Here is a 22,602-nt window from a genome sequence, read left to right as displayed (position 1 = left end):
GGAAAAACTTTTTTTTTTTGCCTTATTACCTTCCTCAATAAGTCTAAACAAGTTATTCCAGATAAGAACTCAAGGTTTACCTAACGAAATGGCCGTTAATTATTATTAAAACCATCTTTAATTTACTAATAAACATAAAGAAACAGTTATTTTACTAATACAACTTCGTTCAATTGAAAAAATAATGTAATAGCGTAGTGATAGAGTGGCTTGACACCTATTTTACTTCAATTGCTTGAACTATCAACGTTATGATATAATTTTAGAAAACTGATAAAAAATTGATTTTTGTAAAATTTCTTTTGCAATATTTTAAAAAATGGAAAATATATCTAAATCTCAATTGTGAATTTTTTTTTGCCCGTTGGTTGGTTTTTCTTTTGCTCAGCAGTACACGAGATTTATCTACGAAATATTTAAAAAAAAAATTTTAATTTTTTTTTTAAAAATTCAAACAATTTTCTTAACTTATTCAAGAACAATATTCTGGTATGATTTCCGTTCAGTACAATAATGATATTTCTAGTCAAGGCAATGGTCAAAAGTATTATGATAAAATGTAATTTTTATACATTTACCAACATTTATCGCATATTTTAAAACCATATTTTATTGTTAATTTTTCAGAATCATTACTGTAGTTCTTCGTTTAAAGTTACTGAGTTTTTTGGTGTTCCCATAGAGAAAGAAACACGGTAAACTTTATCATATTCTGGTAGTTTTAACCATACTTTCTCTCTCAGTACACTTTATTTAGATCCTAAATACCGCAAATCAGGAAAATGTTCCTCTTTAAAAGTATTTTTCCTTTAAAATATACTCAAGCCATTGAAGCATTTTCTCCTACTATCTCCAATATATATTTTGTACGAAATATCAAATATTTATCATAATCGCCCTATGAAACGGGCTGTGACGTGTGTGTGGTTGAAGTCATGTTATTGAATATATATGGAGCCACTGAAAAAGAAGAAGCAAACCTTTTGGCTTAAACTCGCTTGGTTTCACAAACCAGGCCAGCTGGCATTGGCAAGTGGCAATAGAAACAATTTCATACCTTAGTGGCTTAATAAAGCACATTATCCCTAAAAATAATAAAGTGCACTAATCAATCATGGGAGTAAATACTTATCAATTACCAAGCTATATGAAAATAATTTATCGATCTTCTAACTGAAAATCTTAAGAAAAATATTTGGAGCAGTCCATGTAAATAATTACTGGAAATTCTTGTTTAACTTTACCAAAAGTTAAAGTAACCTGGTTCTGTTAAAGTTATAAAATACAGTAGATTTTGAAGACTTGGACATCTATTTCGATATGATGATATAAATGCAGTTAAAAAGCTCACTTTTATTTAATCCACGGAGACCAAAAATGAGGAAGATCATCAGTTTGATGGCTTGACTTATGGAGAAAGATTTTGTCTGTTATAATATCTGCAGATAGGACAAAATGGCGAAATTTTCACGGGAGAGCCTCGGTATATAACATACTGTAGTGCTTCGAAAGAAGAAGATGACAGTGAATTTCGAGAAAAACGCACTTTTACAACAAACGAAAAATTAAGTATGATACTTAATATACATTGTTCTTTGTTAATGGTGCCTCTGTCTACACATCTCTGTCTAATATGAACTACACATCTAACTATGAGACGTTCCATTTGCGCACGGGATAACTTTATTTTCTTATTTGGTATTTTGCGATAAATATTTAATAAGTTTTTTTTTGCTATTACAAATGATATCTAAAAAGCTCCTCTCTGTAAATTTTTCCCTTATTCGAGTTAAGTGGGGGTGATAAGAGAAAGAGAGTTGAAATTATCCTAGACAGTAAAATTTGCTTTCAATGTATTATTTCGCATTGAATTGTCACGCCGATGTATTTTCTCACGCCGGAACGATCGGGCTAAAAGTTTAGAAGTTGTAAAGGTATTTTTGTATCAAAAAGTTAAAATTTGTAATTGCACAAATTTACACATATGATATTGATATATAAATAAGTGAAGCATTATTTTCAATGTATTTTTTCACGTTGAATTAAATGAGACTATGCCGAATCAATCGAGCAAATAGTTTAAAAGTTGAAAGTGCCTTTATGTAATTAAACTACTATTTTTGACATGATTTATGAATGTGTTTTATTTTAATTTGAACAAGTAAAGGTACAATTTCTGATGAAAATTTTTTAAAAAGCTTGAGAAATATGAAAGAGATTAAATTTGAGATAATAGGCTTGATAGTTCTTTTCATAATACGCGTAATTCAAAACTAGTACTTTTTTTACTATAATTAAATGGAGTAATTTGAAAAAAGTTTAAATCGTTTTTCAATAATTAATCCAAATCTTTAATTAATCCGTAAACTTTGAGTTAGATAAGAATATTAGTTTTAAAAAGTATAGAATAATACATAAAAATTTTAACGGGACAATCTGCTTAACAATCCTGCCTAAAATATCAAATTTTTTGAGAAGTAAGACTGCGTGTCGGTGAGTGAAGCAAGTAAGGGGTCTTACGTTGTCCAAAATAACGCATATCGCTTTAAATAGATATTTTCATGCACAAAATTGTAACTATATAACCAATCTACTGGACCACAATAATGACTTTTTTCATTGAAATTCAGGATATTAGATTATTGTGATAATTAAATTTATGCAAAAATCTAACGGCTAAACATACTTTAAACATCCTAATTACACTTATTTTTACATTATAAGTTGTTTTGAAATCGCAGATAGTTTCACGCCATTTTCGGCAGACACTATCTGTCTATCTTAAAAACAGTAATAGCTTTCATTCATGACACTATAAAACAGAAACAAAGTTCAAACAATCTTAAATTTGAATAATAATTTTCTTTTAAATTAAGATTTTGAAAGATTTAAAAATAAAAGTAAGGAATATGATGAAAAAAAGTCATTTAACCTCTGTGTTTATTGAATGAAGCGTAACTTTTAGAATAAGGATGTCGTAATTTATAGTAAATTTAATTTTTACCTGTAATAAGACGATGCAGATTTATTTTATTCAGACATGGAATGGGCAGTTAAAACAGGACCTGATACATTTTTCAGGTTAGGCAAAGAAGCACTTTCACTATGTATCGAGATCTAATAAGAAAAATATGAAATGAAATGCTAAATGTTCGATTAGGTGAAAGAATGATAAATTTCAAAGACTCGATGTCGATAAATTTCGATTTCATGGAAAACCAATTATCTTATCAGAATTTAAATAAAAACAGAGAGAACTTTGACTTATTGCATACTGTGGTTTGCAATACGCAAGTAATTCTACAAAAAAACTCTTGTTTTTTCCTAGCTTCAGAGACAGCTCTTTAATAAGTTAGATTCTTGGCATTTATGAATTATTTGAAATTTACAGAATACGTTCTTTATGCTAAATTATTAAAAAAAATGTTTTTATTTTTATTTTATTTACTTTTTTTTGAGGAGATAGGCAAAAGGAAGGGGTAAACTCTGCTACCTAGACAAGTGGCATATTCGTTAGATGTACTTTTTACTGTGATTCGAATCAAACTGTGATTCGAATGTGAATTACTGTGATTCGAATCGAAATAAATCAGAAGTTATAAAAAAAATTTATGAGTAAATTTCAATATATTTTGCAGGGCAGATCTTATGAAATTCTTAGAATCTATCAAATGACATAAAACCAAGTCAAATGAAATCGAAAAAAAATTTCTTATTAACAGTTTCATATACAGTGGAACCTGTCTAAATTGACCACATTCGGGACCAAGTCAAATGGTCACTACGTAGGGGTGGTCACTTTATGAAGACTCTTTAAAAAGGACTCTTTATATAAAACTTGGTCACCTTACTCAGGTGCTCACTTTACTCAGGTGGTCACTTTTACAGGTTCCACTGTATATTTAATATTTGAGACATATTTACTGTTTTAAAAAAACAACTTCTTTACTATACTCAAACCAATAGTAAGACAGAAAATAAAAATCAGTTAATAGTCGTAGTTATGTTTATCATAGGTACCTTTTACCTTTTCTTCGAGTAATTGAGTAGAGGTTTTAAAATTTTTTCTAGGTTCTTCTTTCATTTATATTTTGTTTTACACTTAATCGTATAAAACATCAACCAAAGCAGCAGAACTGTTAGGAATAGTTAGAAAGTTATTAAAGAAATTTATAAAAGAAAAGTACTGTTTGGTGCTTATGCATATTAACTCCTAAATTCAATATTTAAAATTCAAATTTGGACAATCTTAGATAAATCAGCTAAAAATGACAATCTATCAATCATTAAAATAATTTTGAGAAAAATAAGAAATTTTTAATTATAATTGAGATCGAGAATAAATTTTAGCAAAAAAAAAGTAACTTGAAAAAAAAACTACAAAAATAACCAATTCCGATTTTTAGAGATTTTATTTCACATATTAATTCACTTTTACAAAATATATAATGGCATTTGTTACAATGAAAAACAGTAATGTGAAAAATTAACAGGGATAATAAACTACGAAAAATAAACGTTATAACAATAAATTAAAAATATTTTTCATACAAAGCAAAACTCACGTTACAATTCGTGCGAGTTTTTCTATAAATAAACACCTCAAGTACTATTAAAATAATTAGTATTGTAAAATTATGAAGAAAATTATCATGAACAAATTTGTGAACAAGATATGATTAAACTCATCCTGTTTAATCTAACTACAAATATTTTTCATATTCCTTTATCTTACTTCTCAGACAGCTATTGGATTTTTATGGTACGTTATTTGCTATCTATTGCTTTAAAAGAAGAGTTTTAAATTATATCCGAAACATAAATAAAAAAAAAGTAAAACTAAATAGATTAGTGTGTCTCTCTACTTGTCCAAGGCGTACTGGAAAGATACTCATTATGTATCGATAAACATCAATACCGTTATATGTATACCACCCCTTTAACGGTAGCTATGCTCGCTATTATGTTCATNTTAGCACCTTTTGCAATTAAATGTTGCAATGAATGCAATATTGAGTTTTTTAATTGCATATAAGTTTTTGTACACTAATAATTTTAGAATATATTTATAAAAACAGAGATATGTAACAAATGTATGTAACAAACATATGTAAGAAACGTAACGAATTACATTTAATTTCGTCACTCAATTTAATTTCCTAAGAGATATGAAATGATTAATGATGAAAATACAAAACTCATGTTAAAAAGTTAATTCATTTCGTAATTTTGAAATAAAAATGTGACAAACACAAAAATAATATGCTAAAAGAAAACATATATCCCTCTTCTATAAGATGATCAATTGTCTCAGTTGACATTTATAGTTATGCCTCTCAAAGTGATCAACTAACAGAAGTTTCACTGGTATGATAGGTATAGGTATTTTATAATAAGTATTTCCTTAGAATTTGGTGTTGTTAAAAACTCAAACAACTACCTTATGAGATGAAGCCAACACGATACATAATTATATTTAATAACAACACTAATAATAACATAAACAACAGTATTAATAATATCAACGTGAATAAATAACAACATGAAACAACAGGAAATATAAACAGATTCCTCTTCTCCTCAAATTTTGATGTTTTAATTGCATATGTTAAAATGAACATTGCAACTTGAGTTTTACAATGTAGCACACGCTAATAGGTAATAATAGTTTCTAAAATAGATAAAATCAATATATTAGTTTTAACATTATATAATTCATACATAAATTTCTGATACTCATTGCGCAAATAACAATGAAATTTTTACTTTTTGAAGAAGTACTTCAAATAATTGTTTTTCATTACTCTAAATTTTTTTGCATACCTTTTTCGGAGCAGAATTGTAAAGCGCTATTTATGAAGTCCTTTTATTTTAAAATAACATCTGAATAATGAAGTTAATGCTTTCTTCATAAAACGAATAAATAAAGATATCAATTTAAATATTAGATAACAATAGATATCAATATCAATAAAGATATCAAATATTTTCGATTTAACTTTAGAAGTCACATTTAGATATCACTATTCATTATTAGTATAAAGTATATTTAAGGAAATCAAACTCTAAAATTTAACATCTATTTTTGTTTTGAATTTTTAAACATACATGAATTTATTTCAAATTTTATTTTCAGTTTCCATCTTTAATTCGTTAATTTATTTTTCAGTACTTATTGTAGAAGAAATGAAAATTTTTTGTGCTTCTCGTTTTGTTGTAATCTATATTAAATCGAAATTAAATACGAAAGAAAACTTCGTTCCGAGGACATTATTACAGTGCTTTGTAATTAAAGCATACATATTATTAGAATCCTAGTAGAAAATGTAGAAATCCTAGTACAAAAAGCCTAGTAGAAATCCTAGTACAAAAAATATAAACATCGGGGTAGAAATTTTATTTCAAGAAGGACAAACAGAATCATATCGAAATCTAATGAATCACAACGTCAGAAGGTGGAACTCAATAAATCAAAACCAGTCAAAATAGGAGGCGTTACAATCATAGCTTTTCAGATAAATTTCTTTTTAGCAAACTGTCTTGCGAAAATATACATATAAAAATCAGAAATATAATCAGCAATCTCTTTATACCATAATCTTAACTTGATTTTAGAAGAAAATCTATTTCTAAACTTTCGCACAACATCTGCCTAAGACACTATTACAAACCGGGAAAATCATTGCATGGTTGATAAATTAAGTATTCATTAAAGCCCACTCCATCGGCGTATAAACTTTCGCCATTGATAGCTTCAATATCAGCACCATTCGCTATTAAAAACTCGTGTACTCTCTTACTCCTAGCATAAAAAATAGGTGTTCTTTCAAAGTAATCTTTATCTTCAACATCAGCACCTTCTTTTATTAAAAGCTCGACAACCTCATCTCTTCCATTCATAACAGCGCTGTGCAGAGGTGTATAACCTTCACTACTTTTAGCATTTATATTAGCACCTTTTGCAATTAAAAGCTCGAATACATTCTTACTGACAGTAAAAAACATAGGTGTTTCATCATGATTACTTTTAGCTTCTACATCTGCTCCTTCTGTTATAAGAAGTTCTACAATCTCATCATTTCCATTCTTAACAGAGTTGTGTAGAAGTGTGTAACCTTCACTACTTTTAGCATTTATATCAGCGCTAATTGCAACTAAAAGCTCGAATGCCTTCTTACTATCAGCAAAAAATAGAGGAGTTTTATCCTCAGAATCTTTAGCTTCAACATCAGCACCTTCTTTTATTAAAAGCTCGACAACCTCATCCTCTTCAATCATAAGAGCGAAGTGCAGAGGTGTATAACCTTCACTACTTTTAGCATTTATATCAGCGCCGTGTGCAATTAAAAGCTCGAATGCCTTTTTACCATCAGCAAGAAATAGAGGAGTTCTATCATCAGAATATTTAGCTTCAACATCAGCACCTTCTTTAATTAAAAGCTCGACAACCTCATCCTCTCCATTCGTAAGAGCGAAGTGCAGAGGTGTACTACCATCACTACTTTTAGCATTTATATCAGCGCCGTGTGCAATTAAAAGCTCGAATGCCTTCTTAGTACCAGCTGAAAATAGAGGTGTTTCATCATCACAATTTTTAGCTTCAACATCAGCACCTTTTTTTAATAAAAGCTCGACAATCTCATCCTTTCTATTCATAACAGCGAAGTGCAGAGGTGTATAACCTTCACTACTTTTAGCATTTATATCAGCACCGTGTGCAATTAAAAGCTCGAATGTCTTCTTAGTACCAGCTGAAAATAGAGGAGTTTCATCTAAACAATTTTTAGCTTCAACATCAGCACCTTTCTTCAATAAAAGCTTGACAATCTCATCCTTTCTATTCATAACAGCGAAGTGCAGAGGTGTATTATTTTCTAAATTTTCAGCATTTATATCAGCGCCGTGTGCAGTTAAAAGCTCGAATGTCTTCTTAGTACCAGCTGAAAATAGAGGAGTTTCATCTAAACAATTTTTAGCTTCAACATCAGCACCTTTCTTCAATAAAAGCTCGACAATCTCATCCTTTCTATTCATCACAGCAAAGTGCAGAGGTGTATTATTTCCTCTACTTTTAGCATTTATATCAGCTCCATTAGCAATTAAAAGCTCGAATGCCTTCTTACTGGTAGTAAAAAACAAAGGTGTTTCATCACGATCACTTTTAGCTTCAACATCAGCTCCTTCTCTTATTAAAAGTTCAACAACTTCGTACTTATGGTGCTGAACGGCATAGTGCAGAGGTGATTTTTCAAACATATTTTTAGCTTTAATATTGGCACCCCGTTTTATTAAAAGTTCAGCAACTTCTTCATTTGCAGCATAATGAAGAGGAGTACACCCATTTTCATCAACAACATTAATCAAATTTATTTTATTTTCTATGAGGTTCTCTAAAATCTTTACCAAACTTTTTTTAGCCGCCTTGTGTAATAAAGTCTTTTTAGGATTCTCAACATCGTAAGTTTCAAGGCTTTTCATTGCTTCATACATGTCACCAGCATTCGCACCCTTTCTAAGGAGTAATTCAACAGTTACCCAATGACCGTCTTTATCAGCATATCTTAAAGGCCTCCAACCAAGTAGGTGATCCTTAGCATCTACTCTAAATTCGTAACCTAACAAAGTCTTAACCAAATAAAAATTTCCATATGCAGCAGCTAAGTGCAGTGCTGTTCTTCCTACTTTATCTACAGCATTAATGAAATCTTTTGCTTTTTCTGCATTTGATAATAATTGTTTTACTTTTTCTCCATCATCGCTTAAAACTGCAATATGCATCTTACAGGTATGCTCATCAGCAGTTACTATTTGATCGAAAAAGATGCTGGTTAAGTTATGTTCTTCTCCATAAACATGATGGCAAAAAAATTTTGTTACTTCTTTTCTTTCTATATTCTTGGAGAAAAAAAGTGCAGCAAAATATTCAGCAAAACTGAAGTGAATAAAAATTGGTTTGGTAGCAACAATATGACTAATGAAACCTGAATTTTCGTTACCTTCTTGTATCTCTATCTTGGATAATTTTATCGTCTTCAATTCTTCTTGAACCAGAAGCTGATTTAAATCTTCTTCATCGAAAAGTTCACATAAAGCTAACAAGGAATATTTTTTCATGAAGAATGCGGCTAGCGTCTCACACTCTGAACCAGATTTTGATAAATCCCATTTCTTTTTCTCTGAAAGATGCCTTTTATACTTGCTTTCAACAAAGGCTCCATATAAGTTCCTCAGATCTAATTTTATCGATATATTTGATTCTTTATTGTTGGACAGATCATAAGAGGTTTTAAATTTTTCGTGAAAAGCTTCAGCTAGCATTTTTGTTTGTAATGGAATTCCTGTAAATTCTTTATTTTTATCCGAGATAAGTGTGGGCAGTAGCACTTGTAGTTCATTGGTGAAACGCTCAAAATTCTGTTTGATGCTAAATCCCAGAATATTACACCAATAGTTTTTTATGAACATCACCTGATCATTTCTAGATAGTGGCCTTAGACTATATGAAAGCACACTTAATACATCTTCCAGTTCATTTTTCATGTGTGGGCGTGTAGTTATCCAGAGTTTCTCTACTTTTGAAAGCTTTAAAGCTTTTAGTAGTTCAACAACTTTTTCTTTGTATCTAGGAACAATCTCATCAAATCCATCAAATAATATAGCAACTTTACCTATGGCAATAAGTCTATGCTTAAATAAATCTCGCTCCAGAGGTGTGTTTAAGGGAGCTATGTCCATTATAAATTTAAAAATGTTGTCCTTGTCTTTAATGAAGTCAGTCTTTGCAAATATTTCTGTATAGTCATTCAAGTTAATTCTAACAACCCACAGAGAAGAATCAAAGTTTTTTATCTCTTGTGCTAGTTTAGTCAGTACCGTTGATTTTCCCGCTCCAGATACTGCACTTATAATTACTAAACGTTCATCTATGTCACGAAATTCAGTTACATTTTTTGTATCTATATAATCACGTAGTATTGATAGAGCACCTCTAGATTTTTGCCAGACAAATTGGTTATCTCCTTCTTTCAGCCAATGAATATTTCGATTTTTATATACATTACACAATTCATTAAAATCTGCACTTTTATCAGAAATCAACACTATGTCTTGCACTCGATTGAGACTGGATTTTTGAATTTTATCGTTATAGGTTTTATAAATTTTGCATTCATTTTTAATATCTTTCTTAATTGTAGGCTGATTAAAAATTCGATGGATGTAGCAGTTTTCAATATCACCTAAATTGGGGAGACTTTTACCTATTTCTATCGTTTCTTTGTTGATGAGTTTCGATAATGTTCCTTTATCTACTACATGTTTTGACTCCTCGGTTATTAATGTACTTAATTTTGTCTTTTCTCCTTGGAAATAGATTGTCTCATTTAAAAGTATCTTTTGTGAATCATCTGCTAAATCATTGATCTCTAAATTTGTTTTATCTTCCATTTCATAGTAAAACTCAGCATTATCTTCTAAGGAATATTCTAAATCATTCTTCTCTCCTGAAAATAATATAAGCTTAAATTTTTGTTTATCTTTTAAAATATTCAATATTTTCATAAAATAGTTAATTAATAATTTCTTATCATTTTTCCAGAGATCACTATCACTTTCAACAACAAATAACATCAAAGCGTGTTTATCTAATTGTTTTACAAATTCATACAAAGCAAAAAACTGCTCTAAATTTAAAAGTTGCTTCAGACTTAGAAAAAATGTTTTACTAGCATCATAGACAAGTTTATTCTCCATTAGAAGCTTATGTAGCTTTTTGATTCCAACTACAGGATGCACTTTGCAAATTATTTGCAACAATTTCAAGTCAGCGTTATTTAAAAAATCAATATATTCCATCGTTGCCTTCTTTAGTTCAATATATTCAATAGATTTAAAATACTTAAGAGACTGTTTTTCATACACTTTGATAAAAACTTCTAAATTCTTCAATTTAGTTATCTCACTGTGAATATCTGGAAAAACAAATAAAATATTTTTGACACAAATAATTAACTTTTGCAATTGTTTTTCCGTATTGTGTTTAATAATACCTTGCCCTACTCCCTTTTTTATTCCAAGATCTTGCAGTATTTCTTCAATTTTGTCTTTAATTATCACTCCTCTTGATTTTTGATCTAGCAAAAGAAATAAGTCATCTGCGACAGAAAGCATCGAAAATTGCTTTAACCGGTGACAACCATTCAGAAATTCAAACTCCGCTCGTGTGAAAATATTAGCAGTACATTCTCCTTTTTCCATACTTTGCACTTGATAACGAAGAGTACAATATTCGCTATCATCAGGAAGTGGATTATAATCGTTGATACAGTCAGCTGTTTCATGAAAATGTTCATATTCGTTGGGGATATTTTTAAATATATTAATTATTTTTTCAGCAATAATTCCACATAATCCTTTTTTTACTAATGGCCAGTCTATAATCTTCATTATCTTTTCATTTGAATTGCATGTCCCCTTGGAAGTAATTGCATTTTTAATTTTGTTCATATTGTGAGTTTCCATCGTGTATTGAAAACAATCCCAACTAGATGATCTGCGGGGTATATTTTCAATAAATACTCGATATAAATTACCAACGTTAAGATGTGAGTGAAGAGTATTCACCAAATTTGGTGCGGAGAGGTAAATTGTGACATCCAAGAAGAAAGATGAATGGGCTTTACCGCTGTAGCGTACATCAAAGTCACTTTCCATTTTCAACAACATGTCTTTGCAACCAGGACTATCAAAGACTACTGTATGGGAATGAAAACCTTCCTTTCTGTTTCTTACAAAAAAGCCACTCGCGCCTTCAGTTAGGTATTTAGTAGAAAAAGCTGTAATTTGTCCAAGCCATGCTCCCAAAGAATGTCCAGTAATTGACAGTGTCAAATTGACTGATTGTTTTTTATTGAGTTTTTCCAGTTCGACCGCAATATTATCGGCAAAAGAAACCGCAGAACTCATTTGAGAAGTGTATTCATTCGATAAAATACCTTCATAATCAGTCCAAAGATCATTCACGCTCATCGGATTTGTGCCTTTGTGTGCAATAACAACTTGCTGATGTTCGGGATTCCAGTATGCAGCACCAAAATAACCATCACCAGAGTTTTTTGCAGTTGTTAATAAAACCCATTTTTCTTTATCCACGAATATTCCCTCTTGTACTTCAGCCATGGATATCGTTTCGCCTTTATTATCCAGCTCAGTTTTCTTCCATATTTGTTCCATTGGACGTAAGCATTTTTCTTCCTCGTGATATACTCGAGATGAGAATTCTGCCAGCATATGATCGCTTGGATAAATGTATCTATCAAGATGAATAATTCTTGCATAACTGTTATTCAGAGTTGATTGAATCGCAGATATAAAGTTTGCATTATTCAGTTCTAAATCAATTCTTTTTAAGTTTTCACAATAGGGGAGTGCCATTTTCAACTTAGTGCAGTTATGATCTCTTACAGTATTATCTGTTTTTACCTAGAAAAGAATAATTTTTATCAGCTATAATGAGGGTACTAATACACAAATAAAAAAACCAAATATATAGTTAAACTTTTCGGGAGAGACCACTTTCTGTTCCATAGTAAAATGGTCGTTTGTGGAAGTTGGTCTTTTTTACGGGTTACCTCCAGTGGCTTCAACATCTTATTGAAGATGAATTACTTAAAAAAATTAAATAGACCATTTAGGCTAACTTTTGAGCTAATGGTCGGATCTTCCCTTTCTAAGACTCAATCTAAATGGTTCAAGATTGTGACCTCAAATATGCTAATTATTTAATGCAGACGGCATCTGAAATTATGAAATCAGACGCGAGAACGTACTTTCTCTGAATAAACATAACTCTTTTTTCGCCGGATTTGGATTTCAGACCAACAAAATATAGGGGAGTAGCCTCAGGTCCAATCGCCATTAATTAGAAAATGAGAAGCGAATAAATTGTTCCCAACGGATAGTTAGGAGCACAGGAAGAGATAACAAATTTAATAATAGTGTTCAAAATTTTTTCATTTCTCTTAGGAAGTTCTCGAGATATAGCGAAATACACGAAAAGTAAATTTAACATTAAGAGGTCCATACTTTAGGATTCCCAGAAACGGGATATATTTCGAGAATCAGACATCTGATTCAGCAGAAAAAAAATGTTTTTTTATTTAGAGAAAGCATGTTTTTGTGCCTAATTTGGAGCTTTAAATATCGCTTGTACTTATTAATTAGCATTATAGAGGTCGCCCTTTCAATCCATTAAGATTAAGTTCTAGAACGTGAAGATTCTATCATTAGATTATAACTTATTCAGAGTGGTCCGTTTTTTTTTTTTTTTTTTTTTTTTTTTTTTTTAACGAACTGTACATTACATTTCAGCAAAACAGAGAGTTATCTTCTATTTTTGTTTCGTTATCAGCTTTTTACATTTATCAGTTTTTTTCTCTCATTCGATAAGTTTTTTCCATTATTTTCAATTTTGTTTTTCATACATCGTGGTGGAGTTTTTGTACCTACAGTTGTAAAATATGTCACATTTTGAAATAAAGCACTAAATATCTATCATGAAATAATTCTATCGAATTGGATATAAACCAGCCTATTCCAGGTAAAAGTTAAAATTATTATATCACGTGATTTGTTTTATACATAAAGTTAAACTACGTTAAACAATCTGAATATATTTTTGGTCAGGGAATAGAGTCAGTAATTTTAATATTTTCTCTTTATTACGATTCTAAGCAGCTTTAAAATTAATATAAATAAAGCAAAATTCAATTAGACTCTTTGAACTAAAGCGTGCTATTTAAACAACCTCACTGAAATATTGGTTAACTATACACTTAATAATTAATAATTGAATAATGTACCGAATTCGCAAATTTCCAGCTTTAAAAATATCAATACTGTTAAAACATTTTAATGTATATCTACTTTAAAAATGGTTGCAACTACTTTCTATCAAAGTTTTGCGGTGTAACACCATACGTAACTCATAAACATAAGTACTTCATCACACCAAGAAGGTTATTTTACATTACTTAGTGTGGATTAGCCGCCTCCTGTTTTTTTTTATTTATTCAGAAAAACTAAAATTTATTATAACCGTAAGATATGATATACATAAGAATCAGTAAAATTGTTTTTAAAGATGCATTAGATAGCAAAAGTCATTAATTTAGGATGCATATATACCATATTTCTTAAAATAAAGTTTGTTTGTTAATCAAGCATACATGCAGTAGAGCGAGAATATTAGCGCGAATTCGAATAAAGTGGTTTGAAAATAAATATTATGAAATTATTTTACATAATTTATAGATTACTTTATAATTAAAGTGAAAGTGCATGCCTTTTTAAAACAGTTTACATTTCTAATGGAATTTTCAATGCATTGCAAAGCGAAATTAAACATTCACCTGCTTAGACGGTTTCCAGGAATAGGCCAAAATTGGCGAACATAATTCATGAACTGAGTACCTGCATCTAAGAACAGTGCCACCTTTCTATGTAATTGGCACGTTTAAATTTAAACACATCATTCATAGTGTCGATGAGCACTTGACTCGGTATTAACTTGAAGTAAAATATTCATTTACACAATTTTTGAAGTTTTTCAACTCAAAATTCAGATAGGTATTACACCACAGTTTTCAGGTGCACGATAGGCTGCAGTTATCTTCAAAGTCTGCAGCATTTTTTAATGCATTGTAAACCACTTTTTATTATTGCTATACATTCTTTAGACGGTATTTACAACATTTCTTCATAAAGCTTAATAAAAATTCATCTAAGTTCTTTTTTTTGATTTCAAGAAAATTAAATACTTCGATTTATAATTTGTCTCTTTAGAACTTTGTTTTGTACAGTTATGAATTCAATTTAACAGTATTCGATTGAATAATGTTGCTTCTCAATTTAATTATTTTTATTCAAAAATTAATAAAAATAATAAATAAAGGAAAGCACATTCTCCTCAACGAAATTATGAAATATTTTCATTAGTATTTTCTCATTTAGAATTTTAAATTATATTGCTATGCATTGCATTTAACAATAGTTGTCTCTCAATTAATTATCTTTCATGTCAGAAGTTTGAATATTTCTGTTTTATGTTCAATGGGACCTATTAATCAATAGGTGCAACTAATTAATTTATAACAAATAAATGCTTACTATTTAAACCAAAACAAAAAACCAAAAAATTTGCTTTTTACCCTGATTTGTCACTCTCCGTCAATGTGGTTTTCCTTGTTCTGTTTATTAATCTTTCTCTTTCTTACTCGGCTACTGTGGTTTTTTCTGTTTTTGTTCCATAACTTTATTTTTTTCATTTTTCGTTGGCAAATTTGTATTTTAAATTTCAAGTAACTTTGTTTCTATTCATTTACGACTGGCAAGTCGTAAAAATGGGAGCCAGTTTTTTTTACCACTTGAGAAACATGTCAACTGTTTTTTACTATTTATATATTTTTGAAGCGAATGAAGGTTTTAATCCGGTAATATCTTACAGTCTCTTTGGATGATTTATTTAATGATTAAACTTGCATGCTACGCTTTGACAATTTAGATCTTGTACAGTCAAACCAGCGTATGGATAGAAGACTTCAATTTATTTCCCTAAAATTAAAAAATGATTCATTATCAAACATCATCATAAATAGCTTAAAAAATTTTTTACCTGTAACTTAATGATGTCTATCAAATAATAAAAGGTCTATAAATGAAAATGATACTGGATGTAGTTAAGGCTTTATTTTTATGTTTCGAATTTAAAGAAAAAGTACTTTGTCCCTCTGTCTGTAGTCAGTTGCAATATTTGAATATTATTTACTGAAGATTTTATGGTTTTGTTCAAACATTCTTGCAGAGATTTTAGGCTGCTATAACATTAATATACAACATTTACTTTCGAAGTATTCAATCAATACTAAATTAATTTAAAAAATTCAGGGTTCGCGTGCTCTAAAGTCGCGCCCCATTCTGTAAGTACCATTCTGCCAATAATCGCTTAAAACTACCTTCCTGCTATGGAATCGTTAATTCATTAGTATTATAATTTTCCTGATGTTGATCTACCAAACTGCATCAGATGTTATTCATTACTCCACCTATTTGTATTGTAGCAACTAATTTGACACAAAATTTTCAACCTCTATGTAGCAGCTAATTTGTGACAAACTTTTCGACCTCTATGTAGCAACTAATTTGTGACAAACTTTTCGACCTCTATGTAGCAACTAATTTGGGACAAACTTTTCGACCTCTATGTAGCAACTAATTTGGGATAAACTTTTCGACCTCTATGTAGCAACTAATTTGGGACAAACTTTTCGACCTCTATGTAGCAACTAATTTGGGACAAAATTTTAGACCTTAATGTAGCAACTAATTTGTGACAAAATTTTAGACCTTAATGTAGCAAATTATTTGAGACGAATGGAGTATCAAGGAAGGGCTACAAATAAAAATAATCAAATATAATTTGAAATTATTTAAGGTTTATTAATTTGTGACTATTTGATATTTGTACCCTTGAAAAATATCTAATACTTGATACGTATTGATTAATTTAATTTTCTTTAACTCATTATAAGAAACGGCTATTAAGCTGGTTGTGACAATTTTATAATGGAAAGTAAAGTAGAGTTAATAGATTTTGTAAATTTTGTGACTACTGAGAAATGTTTCAAATAACGCTATGGTATTCCACCCATGTTTAATGATGGCATCTAAAAATATTGGAATATGCAATTAACTTTTTTTTGTAATTTTCAAAATCTTTCGCTTTGGTGTCATTTTCAAAATAATTGAATTCAGAATACTTTTCAAAAAATATTTGTTTCTATACAGTTTAAATTTCTCACACTTTAATGAAAAAAAAGTGATGCTGAATAAGAATATGCTTATCATCCACTGATAACAATTCCATTAAATGAAAGAGATAAGAGGAAGTGATATTATCTAATACTGTAGTAAAAAAACAGGAATCCAAAATTAACAAAAAGAGATACATTGACACATTAAATGACAGAGTAGATAAAGATTTCTTTGATTAAATGGTAGATAGATTTCATAAGTGTTGAGATTTTTGAAATATGTTTACAAACAAGCTATGACCCTATCCATATTTTCTGATGATATTAAAAGTACTAGAATATGCAATATTTTATTTATTTTTTCAATTTTCGAAATCTTTCGTAGTGGTGTCGTTTTAAAAATAATTGAATTCAGAATTTTTTACAAAAAATATTTGTTTCTTCACATATGAAAATAGAAAATGAAACTTAGTAAGAATATGCTTATCATCCACTGATAACAATTCCATTAAATGAAAGAGATAAGAGGAAATGATATTATCTAATACTGTAGTAAAAAAACATGAATCCAAAAATAACAAAAAGAGATACATTGACACATTAAATGACAGAGTAGATAAAGATTTCTTTGATTAAATGGTAGATAGATTTTATAAGTATTGAGATTTTTGAAATATGTTTAAAAACAAGCTATGACCCTATCCATATTTTCTGATGATATTAAAAGTACTAGAATATGCAATATTTTATTTATTTTTTCAATTTTCGAAATCTTTCGTTGTGGTGTCGTTTTAAAAATAATTGAATTCAGAATTTTTTACAAAAAATATTTGTTTCTTCACATATGAAAATAGAAAATGAAACTAAGTAAGAATATGCTTATCATCCACTGATAACAATGCCATTAAGTGAAAGAGATAAGAGGAGATGCTATTTTCTGATACTGTATTAAAAGAGCACGAATCCAAAATTAACAAAAAGAGGTACATGAAAAGAGAGTGAAAGAAGATATCTTTTTCCATTGATTAAAAATAAGTTTTAACCTTTGATTTTAGAAAGAAAAAAAAACATTTATCCAAAGAGGATTGTTCTCTGCGATATTTCATTAAAAAAAATGTCTCAGTGAACTTTTTCTCTATAAGCAGGCAATTCTAAGATAGTGTTCCATGGAACCCTGGAGTTCCAGAGCAGATTCTTAGGGGTTCTGAGAGTTTTTATTTTTTAAATCTGTTACGATTTTTAAATCTGTCATTACATTTACATCCCAACATTAAATTATCATTTATGTGATATTCTAGTTACTTTTATGAAATTAATTAAGTAACCTAGCAATTAAAAATGAATTAGGGAAATTTGCTTAAAAACAACAACATTTTTCTTGAATAACAAGATATAAAAAACATTTTGAAAAGAATATGCATTGAAAAAAATCATTAGTATTTTTAAACTAACATTTCAATAGTAAATGATCAAATTCTAGAGTAAAAAATCATGTTTCTCTGTTAACTGCTCCCAACGACTGTAGAAGCTCTTTTTTGAAAACTATAATAGAGTGTATGTCAAAATCAAATTCATAACTTCGAGTAAACTAACAATTAAAAAAGTATTAGCGAAATTTGTTTGAATTTTTTTTTTCTTCTTAAATAACAAGATATAGAAAACATTTTGAAAAGAATATGCATTTTTAAAAAAATTATTATTATTTCTAAGTTAACTTTTCAATAGTAAATGATCAAATTCTAGAGTAAAAGATCATATTTCTCTGTTAACTGCTCTCAACAATTATAGAAGTTCTGTTTTGAAAACTATAATTCAGTGTATGTCAAAATCAAATTCATAACTTCGAGTAAACTAACAATTAAAAAAGTATTAGCGAAATTTGTTTGAAAAAAAACATTTTTCTTACATGACAAGATATAAAAATCATTTTGAAAAGAATATGCATTGAAAAAAATCATTAGTATTTTTAAACTAACTTTTCAATAGTAAATGATCAAATTCTAGAGTAAAAAATCATATTTCTCTGTTAACTGCTCCCAACGACTATAGAAGCTCTTTTTTGAAAACTATAATTCAGTGTATGTCAAAATCAAATGCATAACTAGCTTAGATAAAACGGTAACTGAATAAATATCATACCTCAAATTAAATACGATCCAGATATTTTGTAGTTTATTTTTAGTATATTCACAGCTACTAATTTTACTTATAGTTAGAATTCGGGTTCCGCAAAAAAAAAAATAATAAATAAAATAAAGAGAGACAAAACTGAATCACTTAAGGTTCTGTAGCCGTATGAAAATTCGGAACCACTGCACTAAGCTATTTATAAATGAGCAGCCTGACATTAATGTTTCAGTAAATTCAGTAAGTTTCTATAATTCAAAAAGAATTTTTTTAAATATTATTTTCTAATTTCCCAGTTTTTTTTAATTATAATTTCGATCTATTATCCTGATTAGAAAAAACAGCTTAAACTAGATTCAACAAATCCCTACTCATTATCTCGCACTAACTTCCTTTTCGATCTCTTTCTGAATTGAGCTCGCTCTTTAGATAGTGAATAATATTATTTTAGAGATTTTGGTTAAAGCAATATGTATAGTATCATGTACTATATGCATTGTACATAGACCAAAACTGTAAGGCGTTTAGGTAGAACTTGGACAGCAAATTCATAAGTTCTTAATTATTTTAGAAAAGTAATACATATTACAATTGAAATCTGAAAATTAATATCGATATTTCTCTTAATGAATTGATTTTTTTCCCAAGAAAACTAATCTTAATTATAAAAAACATAAAATTTATGTTTTCAATTTACAAGTAACATATAGAATTGTTTTCAGGAATTACATGTCAATACAATTTGCTAAATAAATGCTTTTATGCTTGGTTGTATTTTTAGTAGATCGTTGGACAATGTTGAAGCGATGTTTGTTTATTTTAATAAATAAATAAGCATACATATTTTGACGCTGATGACTCACACTTAACTATCAAATCGCAATTTTATTTTTCGTAAACACTATGTGTTTAATTTATAGAAATTTCAAATTTTCGAATTGCATGAGTAGTAATTTTTCTGTATAAATGTTATTTTTAAAAAAACTTAAATATTTTATGTAATATTATTGGAAATGATAAAAAAAAATATTTAATGAAGGATTGGGTGTTTTTAGGGCTATGTAGAGTAAACCAAAACACAGCAAGGGGAGATATGAACCCTTCACACTTGTTTCTTATCACCCCCTTATTATGTCCTTCATCAAACTTGTGCATCTGTTCTTATTGGTTAAACCACTTTACACGTGTCTGTCTCTTTACTATTCTACCTTCATTTGACGTTTAGAAACTGAGGAAGGTTCCTGTTTATAGAACTGAAACTATAGTTTGTCCATTTATGTACATACATTTATGCTTTACTTCACGTTGGGTTTTGATTCAGTGTTAAAAAAAAACACATTAGTCTTATTTCATTCTTGCAATAGTTGTTGCGATACTGATTCTGAGATTCTTATTTTTAAGGTTAGCATAAAGTGAAGTTAATTTCATAAGAATTAATGCTTTATTTATGATGTCTTTCAAAATATCATCTTATAGCTTCTTATAAATGAAAATGTATATATATTTATTATCTACTTATTTAGTTGCACTACTTAGCAAGCTCGACAAACTGGTGACCTCGCCGTTCATTAAAATTTTGCATACGCTATTCTGACGCATATTGAAAGCGACATGCATATAGAAATAAATAAGACATTGAATAAAAATTAGTAAAAAAATTGGAGAAAAAAAACATGATAATCAAAGCTGACGTCATCAGGGTGTACCAGCCTTGAATTGTCATTAAATGCAAAACTTTTCCTATCGAGAAAAGCTAAGACAAAAGTCAAAAAATTCGCTTTCTCTGTACCCGAAAATCTTTGCTCAGGTCCAGAAAAATACAAAAATAAATTGAAAAATATGTTATACAATACAGCGAATTACAGAAGCTTAAAACAGTAGAATAAACGACAAGACAAATACAGAAGGAAAGTAAGAAAGAAAAACTTACTAGTGTATTACAAATAAAATTCGTTTAAAATACAGAAACATTACATTCATTAGAAACTATTCGGATATTTATTGAAAGCGACAAAGCATATGAATGATGCATATTGAAAGCGACAGCAAGGAAATATCTTGTATCTTCATTAAAGTGAAGAAAGAGCCGTAGTGGCTCAGGGGATAGAGCACTAGCCTTCTAGTCACGCGACCCTGGTTCTCCACTACCCCCGTGCAGTCATTAGTTCTGCTATTCTCCTAATCCATTAATTAAAGAAAAGATTATAAAAAGTGAATTTTAAAATAAATAATAAGCATATTTACTCATAACATAATTTTTAGAAGAGATGGATAAAAATAGTCCTAAGTTGCAATTAAAGCAGAACTTAACTTGGAAAAAAAACGTGTTTTATTTATTTCCAGTATAACTATTTCGTGTTTTGTCTTGGAAATTCATAAAAAACTGCAATACAGTTTTTCCAATCTTTTATAATTCAAAGAGATTTTTTCAGTAGTAAATAACAGAAATATTCCAAATCGCCATGTTCAGACCTTGCCCTCCTCTCCCCTACTGTTTTCTACGCAACTACGGAGTTTCTAAGTTTAATAATTTTCGCGCAACAAAACGAAATGTAACTTAAAGCAAAAAAGGAAAAATGAATTTTTATTTATTTATTTATTCCTATTTAGTCATTTTAAAAATGAAATGTGGTTTTAGTCAAAATATTTCAATATTTTTAAAGCACAAAAACAAATTTCTATACCTAAACTTTTTTCTCGCAATGTTAAATTTCATATTTTTCAATATATAAAAATTTTAAGGGTGTTTTTTATTTTAATTTTTATTCTAAATTCATCCCCTGAAAACGACTTTTTTTTTTATTTTTGATAGCTAAGAACAAAAATTACCTTTTTGATTTTTTTATTTTGTAAAAATAGATATTTAAATTTATGTAAACAAAAATTTGACCCGAACTTTTTTTTTATTTCGAAAAAATATTGAAATATTTTAGCTAATGCGATGTAATCTAACAAATTCTATTTGTTTAAGGTAGTATTGTCGAATAATAATTGATATTTTTCTAGGTAAACAAGATAACTAAAATCTGAGATTTGCGTCTTGGTTCGATAATGAAGAAAACAAGACATATATGACTTTTTTGAACGTATCTCAGACAATTTGAAAATGGCTCTTCCCTACAGTGAAAAATTAAAAGCAGATAATTTGGAATTAAATAATGAAAACTTTGTATCAACCATTCAATCAGCTCTAGATAACAGTCATGCAAGAGTTATTCGTCTTGATAGATGCCTTTATCCGAGTGATTATCTCTTGTCAGAATTTTCCTCTCGAGTATATGAGGAAGAAAAAAGCTGTTTACATCCACTGGGACAAATATGGAATGAAATTAAATTGGATAAAAAAGAAGAAACAATATTCGGGGATAAAGAAAAATGGATCTTATTAACCACAGCAAAAAACTCCGATGATGGTTATTTTGGTGCTGCATACTGGAATCCCGATGACCAGCAAGTTGTAATTGCCCACAAAGGAACAAATCCAAACAGCGTGAATGATATTTGGACGGATTATGAAGGTATTTTATCGAATGAATACACTTCTCAAATGAGTTCTGCGATTTCTTTTGCCAATATGATTGCGACTGAACTGGAAAAAGTCCATAAAAAACAATCAATGCATTTGACTCTGTCAATTACTGGACATTCTTTGGGAGGGTGGTTAGCG

The 22,602-nt window shown here is 29.1% G+C and overlaps 3 protein-coding genes across 3 annotated transcripts in view; 1 reads left to right on the top strand and 2 right to left on the bottom strand.

Annotated features, from left to right (window-relative positions):
- LOC122271861 (serine/threonine-protein phosphatase 6 regulatory ankyrin repeat subunit B-like) overlaps positions 1-9,663 on the bottom strand; it is a 32,488-nt gene extending 22,825 nt beyond the window's left edge. Inside the window, exon 1 of the mRNA XM_071181833.1 lies at positions 6,667-9,663. Coding sequence (XP_071037934.1) covers positions 6,667-9,540 — 2,874 coding nt within the window. The 5' untranslated portion in view covers positions 9,541-9,663. The remainder of the gene's footprint in view (positions 1-6,666) is intronic.
- LOC139424817 (uncharacterized) overlaps positions 1-22,602 on the bottom strand; it is a 204,252-nt gene that overhangs the window by 34,959 nt on the left and 146,691 nt on the right. The window lies entirely within an intron of this gene.
- Positions 22,042-22,602, top strand: part of LOC107450029 (putative ankyrin repeat protein RF_0381) — a 1,964-nt gene continuing 1,403 nt past the window's right edge. Inside the window, exon 1 of the mRNA XM_071181832.1 lies at positions 22,042-22,453. Coding sequence (XP_071037933.1) covers positions 22,042-22,453 — 412 coding nt within the window. The remainder of the gene's footprint in view (positions 22,454-22,602) is intronic.

The sequence above is a fragment of the Parasteatoda tepidariorum genome, chromosome 6 (genome assembly GCF_043381705.1).
Source record: "Parasteatoda tepidariorum isolate YZ-2023 chromosome 6, CAS_Ptep_4.0, whole genome shotgun sequence".
NCBI classification, from domain to species: domain Eukaryota; kingdom Metazoa; phylum Arthropoda; class Arachnida; order Araneae; family Theridiidae; genus Parasteatoda; species Parasteatoda tepidariorum.
This window is presented reverse-complemented; position numbering and strand designations above follow the sequence as displayed.